At 37.5% G+C, this 17708-nt stretch overlaps 1 protein-coding gene across 1 annotated transcript in view; it reads right to left on the bottom strand.

Moving 5' to 3' along the window:
• The window catches only part of LOC135213654 (poly [ADP-ribose] polymerase 1-like), a 265109-nt gene that overhangs the window by 51622 nt on the left and 195779 nt on the right, over nucleotides 1-17708 (bottom strand). The window contains exons 11-12 of the mRNA XM_064247696.1: nucleotides 15238-15286; nucleotides 5739-5845 (exon numbers count right to left, since the gene is read on the bottom strand). Coding sequence (XP_064103766.1) covers nucleotides 5739-5845; nucleotides 15238-15286 — 156 coding nt within the window. The remainder of the gene's footprint in view (nucleotides 1-5738; nucleotides 5846-15237; nucleotides 15287-17708) is intronic.

Genomic DNA, 17708 nt, shown 5'->3' with positions numbered 1-17708 from the left:
ATTTGCTTTAATATGACCATAATTAAAGCAGTTTGTGCACTGAGGAGGCTTTGGTACATGCGGTAATACCTGTCTTCTCTGGCCTTCTACTTTAATATTAGGTGGAAAAGTCTGGCTTTCAAATTTAATTTTAGCTATTCTCATTTTTTTCCATGATGTCTTTTATTTGGGATTTCATATACTTTTACGTTTTCAATACTGGGATGTCTAATTTTTTAATGAGTTCAATAGTAATGTCTCTTCTGGCAGGTCATCACAATCATTATTGGGTGGTAACATTACTGTTCCTTCAATACTGTTCAATTTGTCATGTCTTTGGACAGTGACATTTATCCCATGCATATTACTAAGCATTAGGTTAAGTTTCTGATTGAATTTTTGTGGTAGCTTCCACTATCCATTCTTTTCTTGTTATAAGTCTAAACAGCATTTCTTTGGTTGGGTACTGAGCTAATAAAATATTTTCAAACTTAGCAGCGGTTAGTTTGGTTTCTGTTTTAAAAACCAAGTATCTTGGCATATTGCCATATCCAAATAATGAATCAAAGTGTATCAATGTAGGGTCTGGTCTGTATTTAGGTCACCTATTTCAAAAACTGGTAATATTTTCACTATTTTCATTTGTTACTGGTGGCATTTCCTTTTGTGGCATCGAGTATGGTTCCATAGTTACTATGTTAGATATGAGTATGGGTCTAGAATCATCATCAACTTTATTTACACTTTCCTGAGCCAATTCCAAGTCTGATCCAAGGTGGTCAACAACAGGGGTTAAGGTATTATCCATAGATACGAGTATCTGTATTATTTCAGCCAGGTAGTCCTCCGCCCACCATATTCCTCAGTAAAACAGAGCCCAACAAGGGAGGGATGTGTTATGAAACTTCAAGTGGCCACCCCTAGAGGCTACAACCAGGTTATACACATGGCTCCCAGAACTTGAGTCATCATCAGTCTGTCGAGATCAGACCCAGCTCTGGGGGCCATGTTTGACATAAGGCTTTCTTCTCACTCAGGTAAGTCTGGCACTCGAATTCTATGGGTGGAGAGTGTTACATTTATTGATCTCCTCGTCTACCCAGCATTCAGTTAAATATTTTGATTGCTAGAAAAGCAGCCATTTTCCCTGAATCAGCTGACTTCAAAGGGGGAAAACGCAAGCCAGAGATAGGAATTTCCTGTTAGAGAGGGGGAATAAAGACTCTTGTCAGCCTTAAGGATGTATCCCAAAGGGAAGTGTGTAGCTAGCTAAGTACTTATTAGGCCTACGTCTAAGCTCCTTTTTCCTGTGAACCCTTTGCTGGCCGTATGTTCTGTTTCCAGGATGCCCTGCTCTTGGGGGGATAAGCTGAACCCATCCCCCATGAAGGACACCTGCAGTTGCTCTCAGTCCGCTCCAAGCCGTGACCTCGGACGGATGTCCCCAGCCAGCAGCCTTCCATTAGGCCTACCAAGGCATTACTGGCGCGCCCAGACCTGAGACAAAGCTGACGCCGCATTCTACAAAGGTCCACTTACTATGGCATCCAGGTACGTCTTGTGAATCAGTCATACTGCCAGTTCTTTCCCTCCTAGTCACGTAACTACTCCCCATTTTCAAAATTCAACTCCTAATTCTCAAATGAACATTCCTTTGTTCCTTTCACTGCCTCGTGGCTGCATGCCTCCCTTTTGTGATCGTCTCAGACAAAGGAAGTCATTGAATATTTCATTTAACACTAAGAGTTCCTCCCCAGTGTGTTAGGCAAAGTGAGTACTGTAACTTGCGCAAGAAACCTTTAATTCATTTGTGTCTAATCTGGGATCTTTTCCAGATTCGCTGAGTCACGTGTCCAAGTCTTCACACCCTCAAGTGCTGCATTACCTAAAGATAATATGAATAATTTTGAAAACAAGCTTTTACGTGAATCTCATTTTAGCCAGCTATCCCCTTGTTAGAGATAATACTGTTCCCCGTGCGGACAAGCTGCATTTACTCTTTCTCCAGGCCATTAAACGGCCTCTTGTAAATAAATGTATGTAAAGTAATTAGCTGAGTTTTCTGGCAACCTTTTTTCTCTTAAAGATTGAAAATAGGAGAAGGCTCAAAAGTGGACCGAGCTTAGTCTGGATGCTCAGAACTGGCCTATGTAGCATGGTTAGACCTATCATGGTAGGGCACTACGCTACCGTAGCCCAGTTCATCCTCGCACCACAGAAGCCCCTCCATCACATCAAGGTGTCGGGCCATTGGTGGAGTCTTTGAGTCTTGGTGAACTGGGATATGGAAGTACGCAATTTCCATATTGATGGACACCATCCAATCGCCTTGACGAATGGATAACAAAACCCTCTGATTTGTTTCTATTTTGAATTTTGTCTTTTGGACAAAAAACATTCAGTGCTTACATCTAACATGTGCCTCAAGCCCCCTGAGGCTTCGGGGGCTACAATTAGTTGGTTGTAAAACCTGGAAATTAGTGGATCTACTACAAATTCTATGGCCTTCTTCTGCAAGAAATGAAACTTCTCTTGACAGGGTAATAAATGCTTGAGTTTCTGGGTCGGCTAAAGCTATCAAAGAGCTGGATAAGGGTGGAATGCTCTTGAAAGGAATGTTGTAGCCTTCTCTCAACTCTTTTACGATCCAAGGTTCCGGCCCTCTTGCTTCCCATCCAAAACTGGCGGAACCTTTCTTCTACAGGTTCAAGGAGAACTGCCCCACGCCTCTTACAAGGATTTTGGATGATTATTTCCTAATGTTTCGAGGAGTGAAATGTACCCTTACCCTCAATCTAGGGAATGAACTTGAGCTTTCCCTGCCACCAAAGGGCCGAGTGCTTGTGGAAGGAGAAGCAAGTGAGCTAAAAGTGGTATTACAAGAGTGCTTGGTTGAATAAGAGAGAAGGTCCTAGGTTGAATTCTGCTGAAGGTCAGGAGCAACCTGGATCACTGTATCCTTGGGAAAAGGATTTTACTATCCAGAGAGTAAAGAGGGACGAACCTGTCTTCGAGACACTCCTTTGATGGTGAAAGAAAACCAGTTATCTCGTTTTCAGAAAGCCCAGTAAAGAGAGGCCATTCCAGGGAACCATCCCCTATACCTTTATCCAGGCAGGAAGTTACTCCTGACAAGTCCATAAAAGTCTCCTCATCCAGCATCGAACATGCCTTGCATTTGCGGCCCAAAAGCTTCAACAGTCCAATCAAGGACACTCATTACTCTGAATACATGGAAGATATTCCGATAAGATGGTCTAATTCCGACGCCGAACACATTAATTTGTCAGAGTTGAAGGCCAACCATCTTGCGGAGACTATGAGTCTGGAAAAGTTTCCCTGTAGGAAGTCTCCTTATCTCCTCTTTCCTCTTCTTCCATTGAAGAAACAGGAGACAAGACTATTTGTGGTTGGGCAGGAGGAGCAGTATACTTCATGAAGCATAAAATGTTGTCCAGCTTACTTTGTATGACTGCGATAGATGGATCTATGACAGTTGTACCTGGCGACACTGTAGAGAAATCAGCTCCAAGATCTGTAGTATTTGGTTGCTGAACAACCACAAACTGACCTAGTGGTGCCGATGGGTGCTTGTGGTGTCAATAGGTGCTCATGGGAGCTCAGGCACCCCTGAGTGTTCAGCAACTCTTGGAGGTAGAGGTGTCAATGGGTGCTTTCCGCCAATGGGCACTCTTGCGCCAATGGTAGTCTTAGAACCAGTGAGCGCTCTTTAAGAAGTAAATTATATACCAAGAGCCACTGGATGGTAGTAGGCACCACTGGGCACTCAGTTAACTGTAAGATAAATGCAAGACAATCTTAGGTCAAATATATGACTAAAGACAGGATCAGCCAGAATAAATTGGCTCAATGTAAGCTAATAACTTTGATGGCAAGCTTACTATTTCGTCAGTCTAGCTACATAACAGCTGTGTTTGGACTCAAACAACATTACTTTGTTCCTTTAACAGGTTTTAAGTACAGCTCTTTATAGGGATGTTGTCTCTATACTAAGCTCTTGTACGTTTTCAATAAAAGTTGCTTCCTATGATGATAATAATAATTCTATTCTTGCTTTTAACAGGATTTCAACAGACCGTCCTCTGAAAATCCATCATGATTAATTCTCTCCAGCTAGATAATACCCTTTCACTTACCAATTCTGGAAAGGAAAGATTGATAAGCATTTAAATTCATTGAAATTTTGTTGCAGTAGCGAACACACTATTAAGCGTAAGTGGTGAAATAAAAAACCCTTAAAACAATAACTATTAATCCTGCCAAAACGCCTTGAGGAATTAAAATTTAACACCATCATTCTGATAACAAATGCAATGTTTACATTATTATGCTACCATATCAGGAAGATAGCTAATGGAATGTTTACATTATTACATTACTTGCTTATTAACTCAGTAACATCTTACTTTGTTACATTACTAACTATACAGATAATTCAATCAAAAGATTGCTATTGAAACATGTTATCGAACAATATCTGGTCGATAAAAAGAGTAAACATCAGTCTGACAAACCAATGTTTACATATTATAGTTTGACACTTGTCAAAGAGTAGTTAACGAATTAACTGCAACTCGCTGTAAATGCGAACTAAAGATGTACAATTTAAGTGAAAAGCAACAAAACAAGGGAAAAACTCATCCTGAAGCTTTGGGTTGATGCTATTCCACTTTCAGTTTGTATACCGAAGTCTGGTAAATAACCAACAAAAATTATATAAACTGCTGCCAACACCAGATGTTTACATCAGGATTCGCAGAAACGGAATGAGCTAATCTGCTGTATCGTTTCTAACCTTCTAACTAGGGGGCAAGACTGGTGTCACCTGCACAATCCATATGCAACTACCACAAAATTTGAATCTATATACAGCTGCGAATAACAAACTATAGCTATGTAATTGCAGGGTAAGTTGCATAATTAAAAGTAGTTTTGTAGATGTATCTACATAATTTGTTATCATTATTGTGAAGCTTTATCATAGTTTATTTTTGTTTACAAACAAATGCTCTCGTTGAGCCCTACAAGTATTCCTATAAAAGACTGCAATCTAAATAACCTATCTCATATTCATACTAGTAACTTTAATAAAACAGGAACCAGAATTATCATAACTTCAAAATGCTTGATAAATAAAAGGTAGATTAATGCCAAATAAGATCTTACTAGCCACTTTGTTGTCTCCTTTATCCCCTATTTTAATTTTGCTCTAATTATTCTCAATTGTCATATCATCTTCAGTCATTTTCACAATTCTTACACAGAAATTTCATTTAAAAAACTATGGTCACTTCCCTTTCAAACCGAAGTTTATATACTGTTTGAAAAGAGCGTGAACTATTTCTGTTATCTAATATGCATACTATTTTGTTCAGCTTGGTATCAAGTCTCATACTAGAAACATACAAAAAGGAGACATAAAATTCACAAAAAATATACAAAGTTATAATGACACATTCAAATATGACTACTTTACACCTCTAGGTAAGTGATAATACTAAACTAGAAAAAAACAATATTCAATTCTAATGTTCTAATAACAATTTGCACAAGATTAAAGGTTGATTTGACATGATAATATACAAAGCAGAGTTGAAGATTTTGTTTGGAAAAATAACAGAAGTACATTTAAGATTATGTCATCATATATTTATGTGAGTCTTAATTAGAAAAATAGTTACTGTGAATAAGATCATCTGTGTTGCCCATATGTTGGTGCTCTAAAGTTTCTTTCATACCTGATAAACATGGGCTTTGTCCTCCAACCCTGAGTCTGGATCCACAGCTGCACCTCCTTTGAGTTTAACCTTCTGCTTTTCAGGAACACTCTTGATATATCTAGACTCTGTGAGAAAAAGGTTTTGAAAAATATTTGTCCCATACCATATAACATACACAATTCACTCATAAGTAAATTTTTACTGATCACATCAATGCTAACATGGAAATGCATGAAGGTACGCAACAGCAGCATCCTCAGCTTTTAAAGACTAGAGTTTTTCATGGTTGAAATTAAAATTATCTACATCAGGTGTCAAAATAATAACCATCATTATGGCCCCTTACAAAAATGTTCATATAAAGTGACAAGCACCAAACTTTCAAAACAAAGGTATGATGTGGCCTCATACACTTGGATCACTTAATTTGGCTTTCAAGCGATAACTGAAAATTGTTTTGTAATGTACAAGATTGGCTGCAAGTATTTTTTTTAAATAATGGTCACCAAAAAAGTGCAAATTGATAAAAGATAGCTTGTCAAAAATATATATCAAATATCAGTAAATGACCCATGTATTATCAAAAATATATATCAAATATCAGTAAATGACCCATGTATTCTAAAATAATGTAAATTTAGTATCAACACATCTCTGGAGCGCTTGGAGGACAGCGTGAGCCAATGCTGGGTTGACTTCTTCTACAAGTCAGAGGCGATCCCATTAATGACACCTCGAGGAAAGAGAAAGTCACGAACTAGAGGTGAGTAAAGGCGAGCCAATTTCTGGACTGAAGTAATTCCTTTAGCCGTGAAGGAGCACCATAATTCCCACTTCTTAAGGGTGCACATTGCGAAGGTGGAAGCAACCTGGCGGGAACTGTCGCTAATGCCTCTCTCAAAAGAGAAAACTCCAAGAGGTTGGCGACACAGATGGAGAAATTGCCGAAGAAGCATCCTGATTTTTCTTACCAAGGGCGCCAATAGATCGGCCCATAAAGCTAACAACTTCGAAAGTGATAACAGATTTCGAATGAGGTGGTCAATCTTGGACAAAGAAAACATCACTTTCTTCGCAGTGAATGCCGATCTCTAAGAAGACTTGATAAGTCCCGAGAAGTCCTGTTGGGTGGAGGCAGAAACACCCAAAAAGGGAAACTTCCCAGTGCTGTAATATGAATGCCTTCTCTTAGTCAAGCAAGAAGAAGGGAAAGAGAGGGCAGCCTTCCCTTGTGCTCTCTTGGTTGCTAACCAACTGACCTCACCCATAGCAGGTGAGAGAACTGGCACCACTGGGATCCCACATAGACAAAAAAGATTTGGCTATGCCAATACTCTGATGACAATGGGCGCACATGTGCCATCGAGGGATCTGGAGTCGAAATACTCTCAGAAACTACATGTAATGGAGCCACAACAGAAGATTTATTGCTCCCTGGCATCACTGGACCTTTGTGGGGTTAATCACTAATCAGAATTCGGTGCTCCAACACACCTGCAGTCAAATGTATAGTAACTCATTCTGGAGAGAGAGAGAGAAGTAACAAACGTGAATTGATACAGCTTGAACAGCCACAGATGACACTGGGCACACTGCACTTGGACCTTTCCGTCTCACAACATTGTCTGGAAAATTCTCCTTATGTTTACCAGGAGAATCTTCCAAAGAAAATTCCATTGGGATGTCCCAGAAACTACAAGAAGGTTTAGCTTCCTTAGCCTTCTTAGGCAGAACCTGAGGGGCATGAGAAAGGTCCACTGCAGACCTTTTCAGTGGCCTGGAAGTCACTACCGCACCATCGGTGCTGTTTCTCTGGACTTGAAGCATCCGAGCTCGAAGATGATGAGCACTATCTAAGAAGCCTTTTCAATGGCTGTCTTTTGCAACATGAGAAACACCAACAGGTGCGACTAAGGGGACGACTGCTGGTGGGCAGATCCCACCAACCTCCCTTGGGCTACGGTATGACTTCTCCCAGGTGCGGGGGAGTATGTCAGGGACCTTTGCCTAGGAGAATTGGCGGGACGGACAGCCAACTCCTCCACTAAAACTTTACTTTTCTCTTTATCGAGAAGCATAAGGAAGACTCCCCTAACTGAGCCACTGAGTTAGCTAGTAGAAACTTACACTCAAATTTTACATCGAGACTTGCAATGGCTCTGGGATCAGAAGCAAGGGAGCTGGAAACAGTATTAGGTGGAATAGAGGAGACAAAACAGAAATTGACCTCTACACCTGATGCAAAAAGAATGAGAGTCATACTTTCCTGATGTTAGCTATGTATTGCAGCCTTTGCTGCGATAACAGACACCCAACATACTCAAGTCACAATTGCTAGATAAGGCTCAAAAAACACTAATACACCTAAACTGGTCAAAATACTGTTAATTATGCCTAACTAGCTAATATATGCCGAAAGGCTATGACAAAAGAATCAGAGTACTTTACCAAAGGTACTGCAAAACACTCAGCAAACAACGTAATCCAATTCAAAGGAAGCTACAGCTTACTGATTATATATCAGTTTAGTCAGTGTTATTATATTTTCTGTATTGGTGAAATATGGGTGGCATTCGAAACGTGTTTGATTTTAGAATATGTCTTGATGTATTTACGTTGTGTTGCAACGTCATAGGATGTGACATCATGGAAGACAAGATGGTGGCAGCTTGGGGGTGGAAAAGTAAACAATAACAGTGTGTGGACAACATGGAGTTATATTATTTTTATTGTTATTGTTATTTTCTGAATTGTCGAAATATGGTGGATGTTCTATGTATGGGCATACGGTTGATTTCAGAAGGTGTCTATTGATGTAGTATTCAAGTTGTGTCGTGATGTCATTGAAGACAAGATGGCAGCAGCGTCTGGTGAATGTAAATAATAACAAGGGAGAAGGAGATACGTATGTTGTTTGGTTGGTAGGAGAGAGCTCTGTAAAGTATGAGTTTTTGGGTTGTAAGTCTTGTTGTGGTGGTGTTCAAAGGTTTAAGCTGGAGTACAGTCGTCCCCCCTGTATTCGTGGGGGATGCGTACCAGACCCTGCCGTGAATAGTTAGAACCCACGAAAAGTTGGAACCCCTATAAAAATGCTTAAAACCTCCTATTTTGTTAATATTATTATTAATAGGGCTTAGTTTTTCCAGACCTCTGAGTCTCAAGTAGACTCTTCTCGGGCTGGTTCCTACTTTGTTAAACTCAAGAAAAACCCACTAAATACTTTTATACCTGTTTTTTTTTTTTTTTTTTTTTTTTTTTTTTTTTTTTTTTTTTTTTAAATAAAAAAAAGTGTATTTTATGATGAAATTTGTAAAAAACCAGGAATTTGTGGATATTTCTCATAGAAAAATACTACCACGAATAGGGAAATTTTCTGCGAATAATGCGGGGAAACGTTTCAGAGAAAAATCTGCGAATGTGTGAGTCCGTGAATCCGGAGAACGCGAATATGGAGGTCCACTGTATACTGGTATCAGAGAATGTGAACCGGTGGGTAGATGGTACATTTGTGTAAAGAAAGCAAAGATTAGGCTAGGATAAAATTCAAACTGGTAGCAGAGCACGGTTGATCAAAGATGGCTGGATCCAACAGTAAACAAAGGGAGACTAGATGGAGAAGGGAATGTCCGAGATTTAGCTGGATAAAAGAAGAGTACAAAGAATGGAAAGGTCAAGTCAAAGATTGGCTTTTGTTGCTTGGAGAAGATACAAAATACCCAGCAATAGAGATAAAGAATGAGCTTAAAAGGGAAAGCCTGAGAACTAGCAGAAGGATTAGATAAGAGATAAACTTACAGGTACAGAGGGTCCAAAGATAATCCTAGCCAAACTAGATAAAGCCTATCTAAAAGACACAGTAATAGAGAATTACAGTAGAATGAGAAGAGAATCGAGTGAAAAGACGAAGGAATCTTAAATTAGGTATGAAAATGCAACATCCGAGTGTGACAGAGCAATGGGGAAAAGCACGCCTGAAGGGGAAGTCAAGGGTTATCATGTATTGGAGGAAGCAAATCTCACGGAAAATAAAAAACAAATGGTATTAGCGATTTGTGGGCAAGGAAAGTTAGAGTATGAAACAGTGTCGCAAACAATGAAAAGACTATTTGAGGGATTAGGGATTAAAGAGGAATGGGAATGGTAGGGGTCAGAGGGCAATGTGAGTTCTGGGAGAAGGAAGGGAAACCAGAGATATCGGGGAAGATGGAACCGAGGTAGGGGTGGAAGAAGTCCTATAAACAAAGAATGGAAAGTAACAGTATGTGCAATATGCAGCTTCAAATGGCATTGGACTAGGGATTGTCCTTAGAATTTTCAAAACAGGAAGAAAACTGAAACAAAACAAGATGAAAATACGCAGAAAACAGAAACTGGGCCAGAAGAAGTTTATGTAGGAGTAGTTAATAAAATAGAGGAAGAGTTGTGGGAAGCGGTTGATGCAATTTTAGACACGACGTAAATCAACAGTTTGCTGGGAATTGTGACTAGCCCGCAATTTCATGGGTTTGAGTCAGGAAGAGTTGATGAGAATGAAGGATACTAGGACAGAGTCTAATAAAGTGTTTAATTTTGGTGACATAAGTCAAAAGGAGTAATGGGTTAACAGAGAAAGAAAAGGAAGAAATAGAAAAGTTACTAATGGACCTGATTGGAAATTGTGAGATATGTAGAAGATACAAAGGAAATCCAGCTAAACCAGTAGTAGGCTTTTCTTGGAGTAAAATGTTTGCTAAACAAGTAGTAAGCTTTTCTTGGAGTAAAATGTTTAATGAAGTTGTAGCAATGGATGTGGGAGAGAGAGAAGTGAGAAAGTTCTTGGTAATGGTGGATATGGCAACGAGGTATTGTCAAGCTTATTGGATAAAAGATAAGAAACCAGAAACTATAATACAGACACTTTTTGATGGCTGGTTTACTGTATTTGGAGCACCCTCCGAAATATTGTCAGACAATGGAGGAGAATTTCAAAATGAAAAAAGTAAGGACGATGGCAGAAAGATGGAATATTACGGTATTAGCCACAGCATCAGAATCTCCACGGAGCAACGGGTTATGTGAAAAGACTGTAGGCATGATCAAGGGAAGTGTAAGAGAGATGATGGTGGATGAGGAAGTAGATTGGTCCATAGCATTGAAATGGGTAGTGAGTGCTAGGAACTGCTTAATGAATAATGAAGGTTTCTCTCCTAACCAATTAGTATTTGGAAAAAACCCTTCCCTGCCTAACCTAATGGGAGAAGAGAATTAGAGTCCTGCAAGGAAAGAGAAAGGGACAGAAGAGGGTATGGTAAGGGACACACTGAATACAATGCACAAGGCCAGAGAAGTGTTTATAAAAAATGAGTCATGTAATAAAATATGAATTGCGTTAAACAAAAACATCTGCGAACATAAATTTGAAGAAGCAGTGGTAGGAGATGAAGTATTCTATAAGAGGGAAAATGAAAATCAATGGAGAGGACCTGCTCAGGTAGTGCGAGTATCAGGGAAAACAGTAGTAGTTAAACATGGGGATTCTTTAAGAGAAGTAACTAGAATACATGTTACTAGTATTCAAAGACTATCACCAGAAACAAAAGATATCCGCTAGAATAGATAAATCACATATTGTGAAAGGTAGATCCGATGGTCCAAATGAAGGGAGTGTAGATTGGCAGGAAGGAGAGGAGATAATAGTGGGCTGGAGAAGGAATGCAGACACAGAAGAGGCTATAGAATATGAGGTAGAAGAAACAATGGAAGATGACGGGGAAAGTGAGTTAATACATGATTTAATAGAAGAGATACCAAAATTCAAAAAGGGAAATAGAGTTAGAGCTGTAAACAACAATACAGGACAAGTAGAAGAATGGACTATATTAAGTCTTGCAGGAAAAAGATTAAGCAAATCATGGGCTGATTTGTACAATGTATAAGACTAAAGTCAGGTGACAAGGGGTGGGTTAATTTGAGGGATTATAGTGAAGGAAGAAAAAATTGAAGATGTAGAGATGTTTCTGGGTTTTGAAAACAGAAGCGTCAGGAAGCTAAAGAAAAAGAACTTCAAAGTTGGAGAAAGAACAAGGTATATATATGAGGAGGTAAATGATGTTGGACAAAAAGCTATATCTACAAGATGGATAGTAACTGAAAAGAAAAAAGGGGGGCGGGGAAAGGATATGTAAAGCATGATTGGTAGGTAGAGGGTTTGAAGAAGAGATGGCAGAATGGGAAAAAGATGCTCCTACATGCAATGCTGAAATTTTAAAATTTTGTCTGACCATAATAAAAGTGAAAGATTGGAATTGTTATACATTGGATGTCAAAACTGTGTACTTACAAGGTGACAAGATATTAAGAGAAGTATATTTAAAGCCACCTAGGGAAGATGGTTGGAGTGGATTATGAAGTTGAAAAAACTGTCTAGGACACAGCAAAAGCATGGTATTGTAAAGTGGTGAAAGTAGTGGAGGAGCTTAAAGGTTAGGGAAGTAGACTAGAACCTAATATATTCTTTTGGAAAAAAGACAATAAATTGAATGGTATTTTGTGTACACGCGTAGATAATTTTTGCTACGGAGGAACTGAAGGATTCTTTAAGGAAACAGTTGGGAAATTGAAGAGAACCAGAAGCTAGAAGATATATGGGTAATAGAGTGCTAGAACAAAAGGAGTTAACTGAGTATAGATCAGTGGTAGGACAGTTGAATTGGGTATCACTACATACCATGCCAGAAATATCATACAATGTTAGTGAATTAAGTAAACCATTTAAAGGAACGACTCAGGATATGAAGAAGCTTATTAAAATTGTGAGAAAAACTAAGAAAATGATGGGCGAAGTTACAATAAGTGAGATGGAAGAACAGATTTGCTAGGAAGCATATACAGACGCTTCATTTGGGAACATAGAAGATGGCCATACTCAACTGGGATATATTATATCCATGACAGATGGTAAGAGGAGAAGTCCCATATAGTGGAAGTCTAGGAAATCCTGGGGACTTGCAAAATCCATCATTGAAGCCAAAGCCCTGAGTGTTGGGGAGGCTATAGAAGGATTGATATATTTCAAGTGCGAATCTTCCCAACTGGCCCTGCTTGTATGTGTGTGTTGTGTGTGTGAGCATGAATCCATGCACACTATATTTATTTTATACATACGACAAAAATCTTGCATCTTTCACGTGCAATCGATTAGCGTTCTCTCGGTTAAAAGAATATGAACCTGTGTGCCTTTTCTTCTCTAATGTTTACTTTTACCAATATCAATTTTTAGAAAAGGTCCAATCTACTGACCAACTCTGATATGAATGTGCGAAAATATGCGCTGGTAATCCAATATAGTGTTTTTTATGTAAGTTTTTTATGTAAGTGATTGTTTTCTTAAATGGCAAATCGGTGAATAATATATTGATCCCATTTCCGAATGTTATTTTAGTGATGGCCTAGCACTCAATTGAAAAGGAATACCATAGTACATAGTCTTCTAAATTCAGAAAATGTTATGAGTCTGATATTAGTACATAGACACAGACATAATTCAGCAATAAATAATTTCTTACAATTTACTACATATGTTTGTAAATTGAATAAGTTTTAATTGCTCAAGTATATATTTTTTAGATTTTCATAGGAATTCATCAGATATCATTGGCATTAGTTACATTATATTTTCATAAACCTGATTTTTTTAAAAATCTCCATCACTTTGAGAGAGAGAGAGAGAGAGAGAGAGAGAGAGAGAGAGAGTTACACTGAAAGATATCCATTAGCAAAAGTTGAATAATAGTTGTGCATTGAGAACATGAACAGTGATCTTCCATTTGCATTCTGGTTTTGTTTACATTCTTAAAATAATCAGTGGATTTCATTTTACTGATATCATCACTGTCTTAAGTTGCCCGATGGACTTAATTCAGAGATATGTTTCTTTATTAAATTATCAAAGCTGGGCTTAAAAATTGCAGCTACTTTATTTATAAATGCAGTAAAATAAATGAAGTACGTATGTTTTTGCCAGTTTTAGTTGGTGCTTTTGCCTCCAAAACATTTTGTAGTCTGCTCATTATTCGTAGTTCCCAGTCGTGTTTGACTTACAAGCCTTGTTGTTTACAAAGGCCAACATTTCCTTGGTAGTAGTATTTTATAATCAAACTAAAGGGTTTTGTGATATCTTTAGTTCCCAGTTATCATTAATATTAGGATTCTTTCCAATTTTAAAGGAATACACTCATGAGGATCTACTTCCAACAGGTATTACTCCGCCAATAGCAACGTCAAAGGCGTTGAGCATTTGCCGTGATGTTTACCATACATTTATCCTAAGGGAATACAAAGCATTTTTTCAAAATGGTTAGCTGTGCCAAACATTTTAAGATCTTGAAGTTATGTACCGATTTTACATATTTTTGGTACAATAATTCCAATAATTATTGTTTTTATTTATGTACCAACCAACTTACATCAGCTGATTGAGTTATTTAATTGAATAAATTGGGGGTCATCTTATATGGCAAACATAACTCTAAAACTACATTTTTACATGAAAAATGGGGGGTTGTTATTTTACTTTTTTTGTTGTTGTTTGTTTGTTACAGTACAGTACTTCTGCATCCCCACCCACTCCCAACCAGGGAACTGCTCCCCAGCTCTAGCCACCTTCCAAAGCAACCCCTTCTCAGAGTGAATTCCTCTGCACAGCCACACTGGATCCCTTTTCCCATGGTACCCAGTCATCCAACCCATACCCCTACTCTGGAAACTTCTCCAGGCCTCCTCCATCCCCCAAAACCCTTTCCTAGTCTGTTCATGAGTCTAAGTAGTGTTACCATTTTCCTGAGGCCTAGCAGCATTGTCAACCATCAAGATCTGTTTTTCACCTTTTTTAAAAATTTATATATATCATATATCTTTGGGCCTTGGTTCCTGGTACAGGTGTGTCAGATATACTGCCAAGTTCCAGATAATGAAGACCTGGATAATTGACGGATTACTGCAATAAATATTTAATGCTCAGATTTTAGCTCTCACAAGGCTGGTGGGTGTAAAGGCAGTTCATATGCAATAATAGGTATAATGCCAATAACATAAATATCATTGTAAAAGACACTTACACTATTTCATGGCATACAAAATAATTCATAAATTTCTTTCATGATTATTTTCAAAAATTTCTTAAGAAAAGTAAATATATTTCTGTTATCAATAAATTTCAATTTGTCGTTCCAAGTTCACAATTTTGTTGTTTTCATCTTTAAATAATAAAAATATAACTTGCTATGCTTTAAATTGTGATCAAAATTAGCATTATATCATGACAAAATTTTTACAAAGAACATAACACAAAATAATCTTTTAAGTTCATAAGCAGTGAGCAGGATCAATCTGTTTAACCACTGAAAAGTTTTGAGCCACCAAAGAATCTCAAAGTATTAACCACAACTCTACAGCAAATTAATAGACTGAATGTATGTAAATACTTTAAATATAAAATTTTTTTTGACATATCATAGAAACCATTTCAACTTAACCTTACCTGCTTTAGATGACTTGGATGACTTAGCTGAATGGACTCTATCTTGTGGCTGTGAAAAATAAAATACTTCTTAGTAATTACATTCATAAGCAGTTTAGTATAATGCTGTTAACCAAATCTTAACAATTTTCACTTCTTTTGGTTGAGATTTACAAATGGTAATTTATAGTGAAAATAACTCTGTAGAACACTACATGAAGTTCCATTACAAGGTATAAAATCAATGTTCATATAAAACTTAGCCTATTTAATGTTACAAACCAATTAATCATAAAAAGCCTTGTTTTTATATACACAAAATACCCATTGATACCACTTTGTGTCAATCACGACTAAGAGGCCTTAACTTCACATGCCAAGACCTCCATAAAAGGTCAGCTAATTCTTAATTCCTATGTGCAATGAAATACAAAATATAAAAAATTTTAATTACAAGGGCATTTCTCCTTGCAGCTTAGTTTACTGTAAGCGTCCTGAGCAGCAATTTATGAGAAGGACAAAGGCATGAAGGGAGGCAAGGCAGAGAGGAACTAATGATGAAAATGACTATAAGTCAAGGAGCAAGAAATCACTGAATGGAGTCCAAGCAGTCTTATGGGAATGCAAAACATTAGGTTGTACTGGTATAAGCTTGCAAGGAAATGAGACCTAGCACTCAACAGCACCATGGGCTCCAAGGCTGTTATCCCGGAAAAGCCTTACACAAGTGCCAGATATGACAAACATCAAGTGTTATGTTGAGAGGATTAAGGTGCAAATCCCCTCCCCATCAGCAGATTGTAACCCACCATAACAATCAAACCCAATGAGAAATTATCTACGTTTATGAGTTACATCTCTAATTAAATTAACGCTCTTACGCCGACTGGACGTATTTTACGTCGACATTTTTTGTCTCCCATGTGCCAACTGGACGTATTTTACGTCGACTTACAAAAGTTTTTTTTTAAATTCGCGGAAAAATACTTATAGGCCTACCAGCCTAAAACTCTTGAATCACGCGCCTTGGGGGATGCTGGGAGTTCACGGATCAAGGTGTTGTTTTGTTTACAATCGTTATGCAGGCGCGCAAGCGCAAATTTCTTTCTTGCCGCACTAAAAAGTATCTGTGACACATCTCGGAAATTATTTCGTCACTTTGACATAATTTTTGTACCATTGTAAATTAGCCGTTACATGAAGTATTAAATATGAAAATGTGCACATTTTTATAGAGAATACAACAATAAAATACTCATGATTGTAGCTTTTATCAGTTTTGAGATATTTTTATATAAATAACGATAACTGCCAAAATTTCAACCTTCGGTCAACTTTGACTCTACCGAAATGGTCGAAAAACGCAATTGTAAGCTAAACCGCTTATATTCTAGTAATATTCAATCATTTACCTTAATTTTGCAACTAATTGGAAGTCTCTAGCACAATATTTCGATTTATGGGGAATTTATGAAAAAACTTTTTCCTTACGTCCGCGCGGTAACTCTTCCGAAAAAATCATACATGCGATTGTGGTAATGTTTGCACCATTTTAAAATTAGCCGTTATATAAAGTTTTATATATGGAAATGTGCGCAATTACATGCACAATACAACTAAAAACAACCCATGGCTGTAGCTTTTATCAGTTTTGAGATATTTTCATATAAATAACGATAATTGCCAAAATTTCAACCTTCGGTCAACTTTGACTCTACTAAAATGGTCGAAAAACGCAATTGTAAGCTAAAACGCTTATATTCTAGAAATATTCAAGCATTTACCTTCATTTTGCAACAAATTGGAAGTCTCTAGCACAATATTTTGATTTATGGTGAATTTATGAAAAAAATATTTTCTTTACGTCCGCGCTGTGACTCTTCCGAAAAAATCATACGTGCGATTGTGGTAATGTTTGCACCATTTTAAATTAGCTGTTACATAAAGTTTTAAATATGAAAATGTGCGCAATTTCATGTAGAATACAACAATAAAAAATTGAAGGTTGTAGCTTTTCTCATTTTTGAAATATTTGCATATAAATCACGATAAATAGAAAAAAAACCACGTTCGGTCAACTTTGACTCTACCGAAATGGTCGAAAAACGTAATTGTAAGCTAAAACTCTTACAGTCTAGTAATATACAGTCATTTATCTTCATCTTGAAACAAATTCGAAGTCTCTAGCAACATATTTAGATTTATGGTGAATTAAAAAAAAAAATCTTTCCTTCCCTCTGCGTGCGGATTCTCCGCCACAAATCTCCGAAATACGTATGTCCCATTCTCGGAATATTTGCTCCGTTTCATATTAGGCATTTCATAGAGTTTTATATATGAAAATGTGCGCAATTTCATGTAGAATAAAACGAAAAATATTTGAAGGTTGTAGCTTTTCTTATTTCCGAAATAATTGCATATAAAAATATATATATAAAAAAATTTGACATTCAATCAACTTTAACTCTTCATATATGGTCAAAAACTGCAAT

The sequence above is a fragment of the Macrobrachium nipponense genome, chromosome 43 (genome assembly GCF_015104395.2).
Source record: "Macrobrachium nipponense isolate FS-2020 chromosome 43, ASM1510439v2, whole genome shotgun sequence".
Classification (NCBI taxonomy): domain Eukaryota; kingdom Metazoa; phylum Arthropoda; class Malacostraca; order Decapoda; family Palaemonidae; genus Macrobrachium; species Macrobrachium nipponense.
This window is presented reverse-complemented; position numbering and strand designations above follow the sequence as displayed.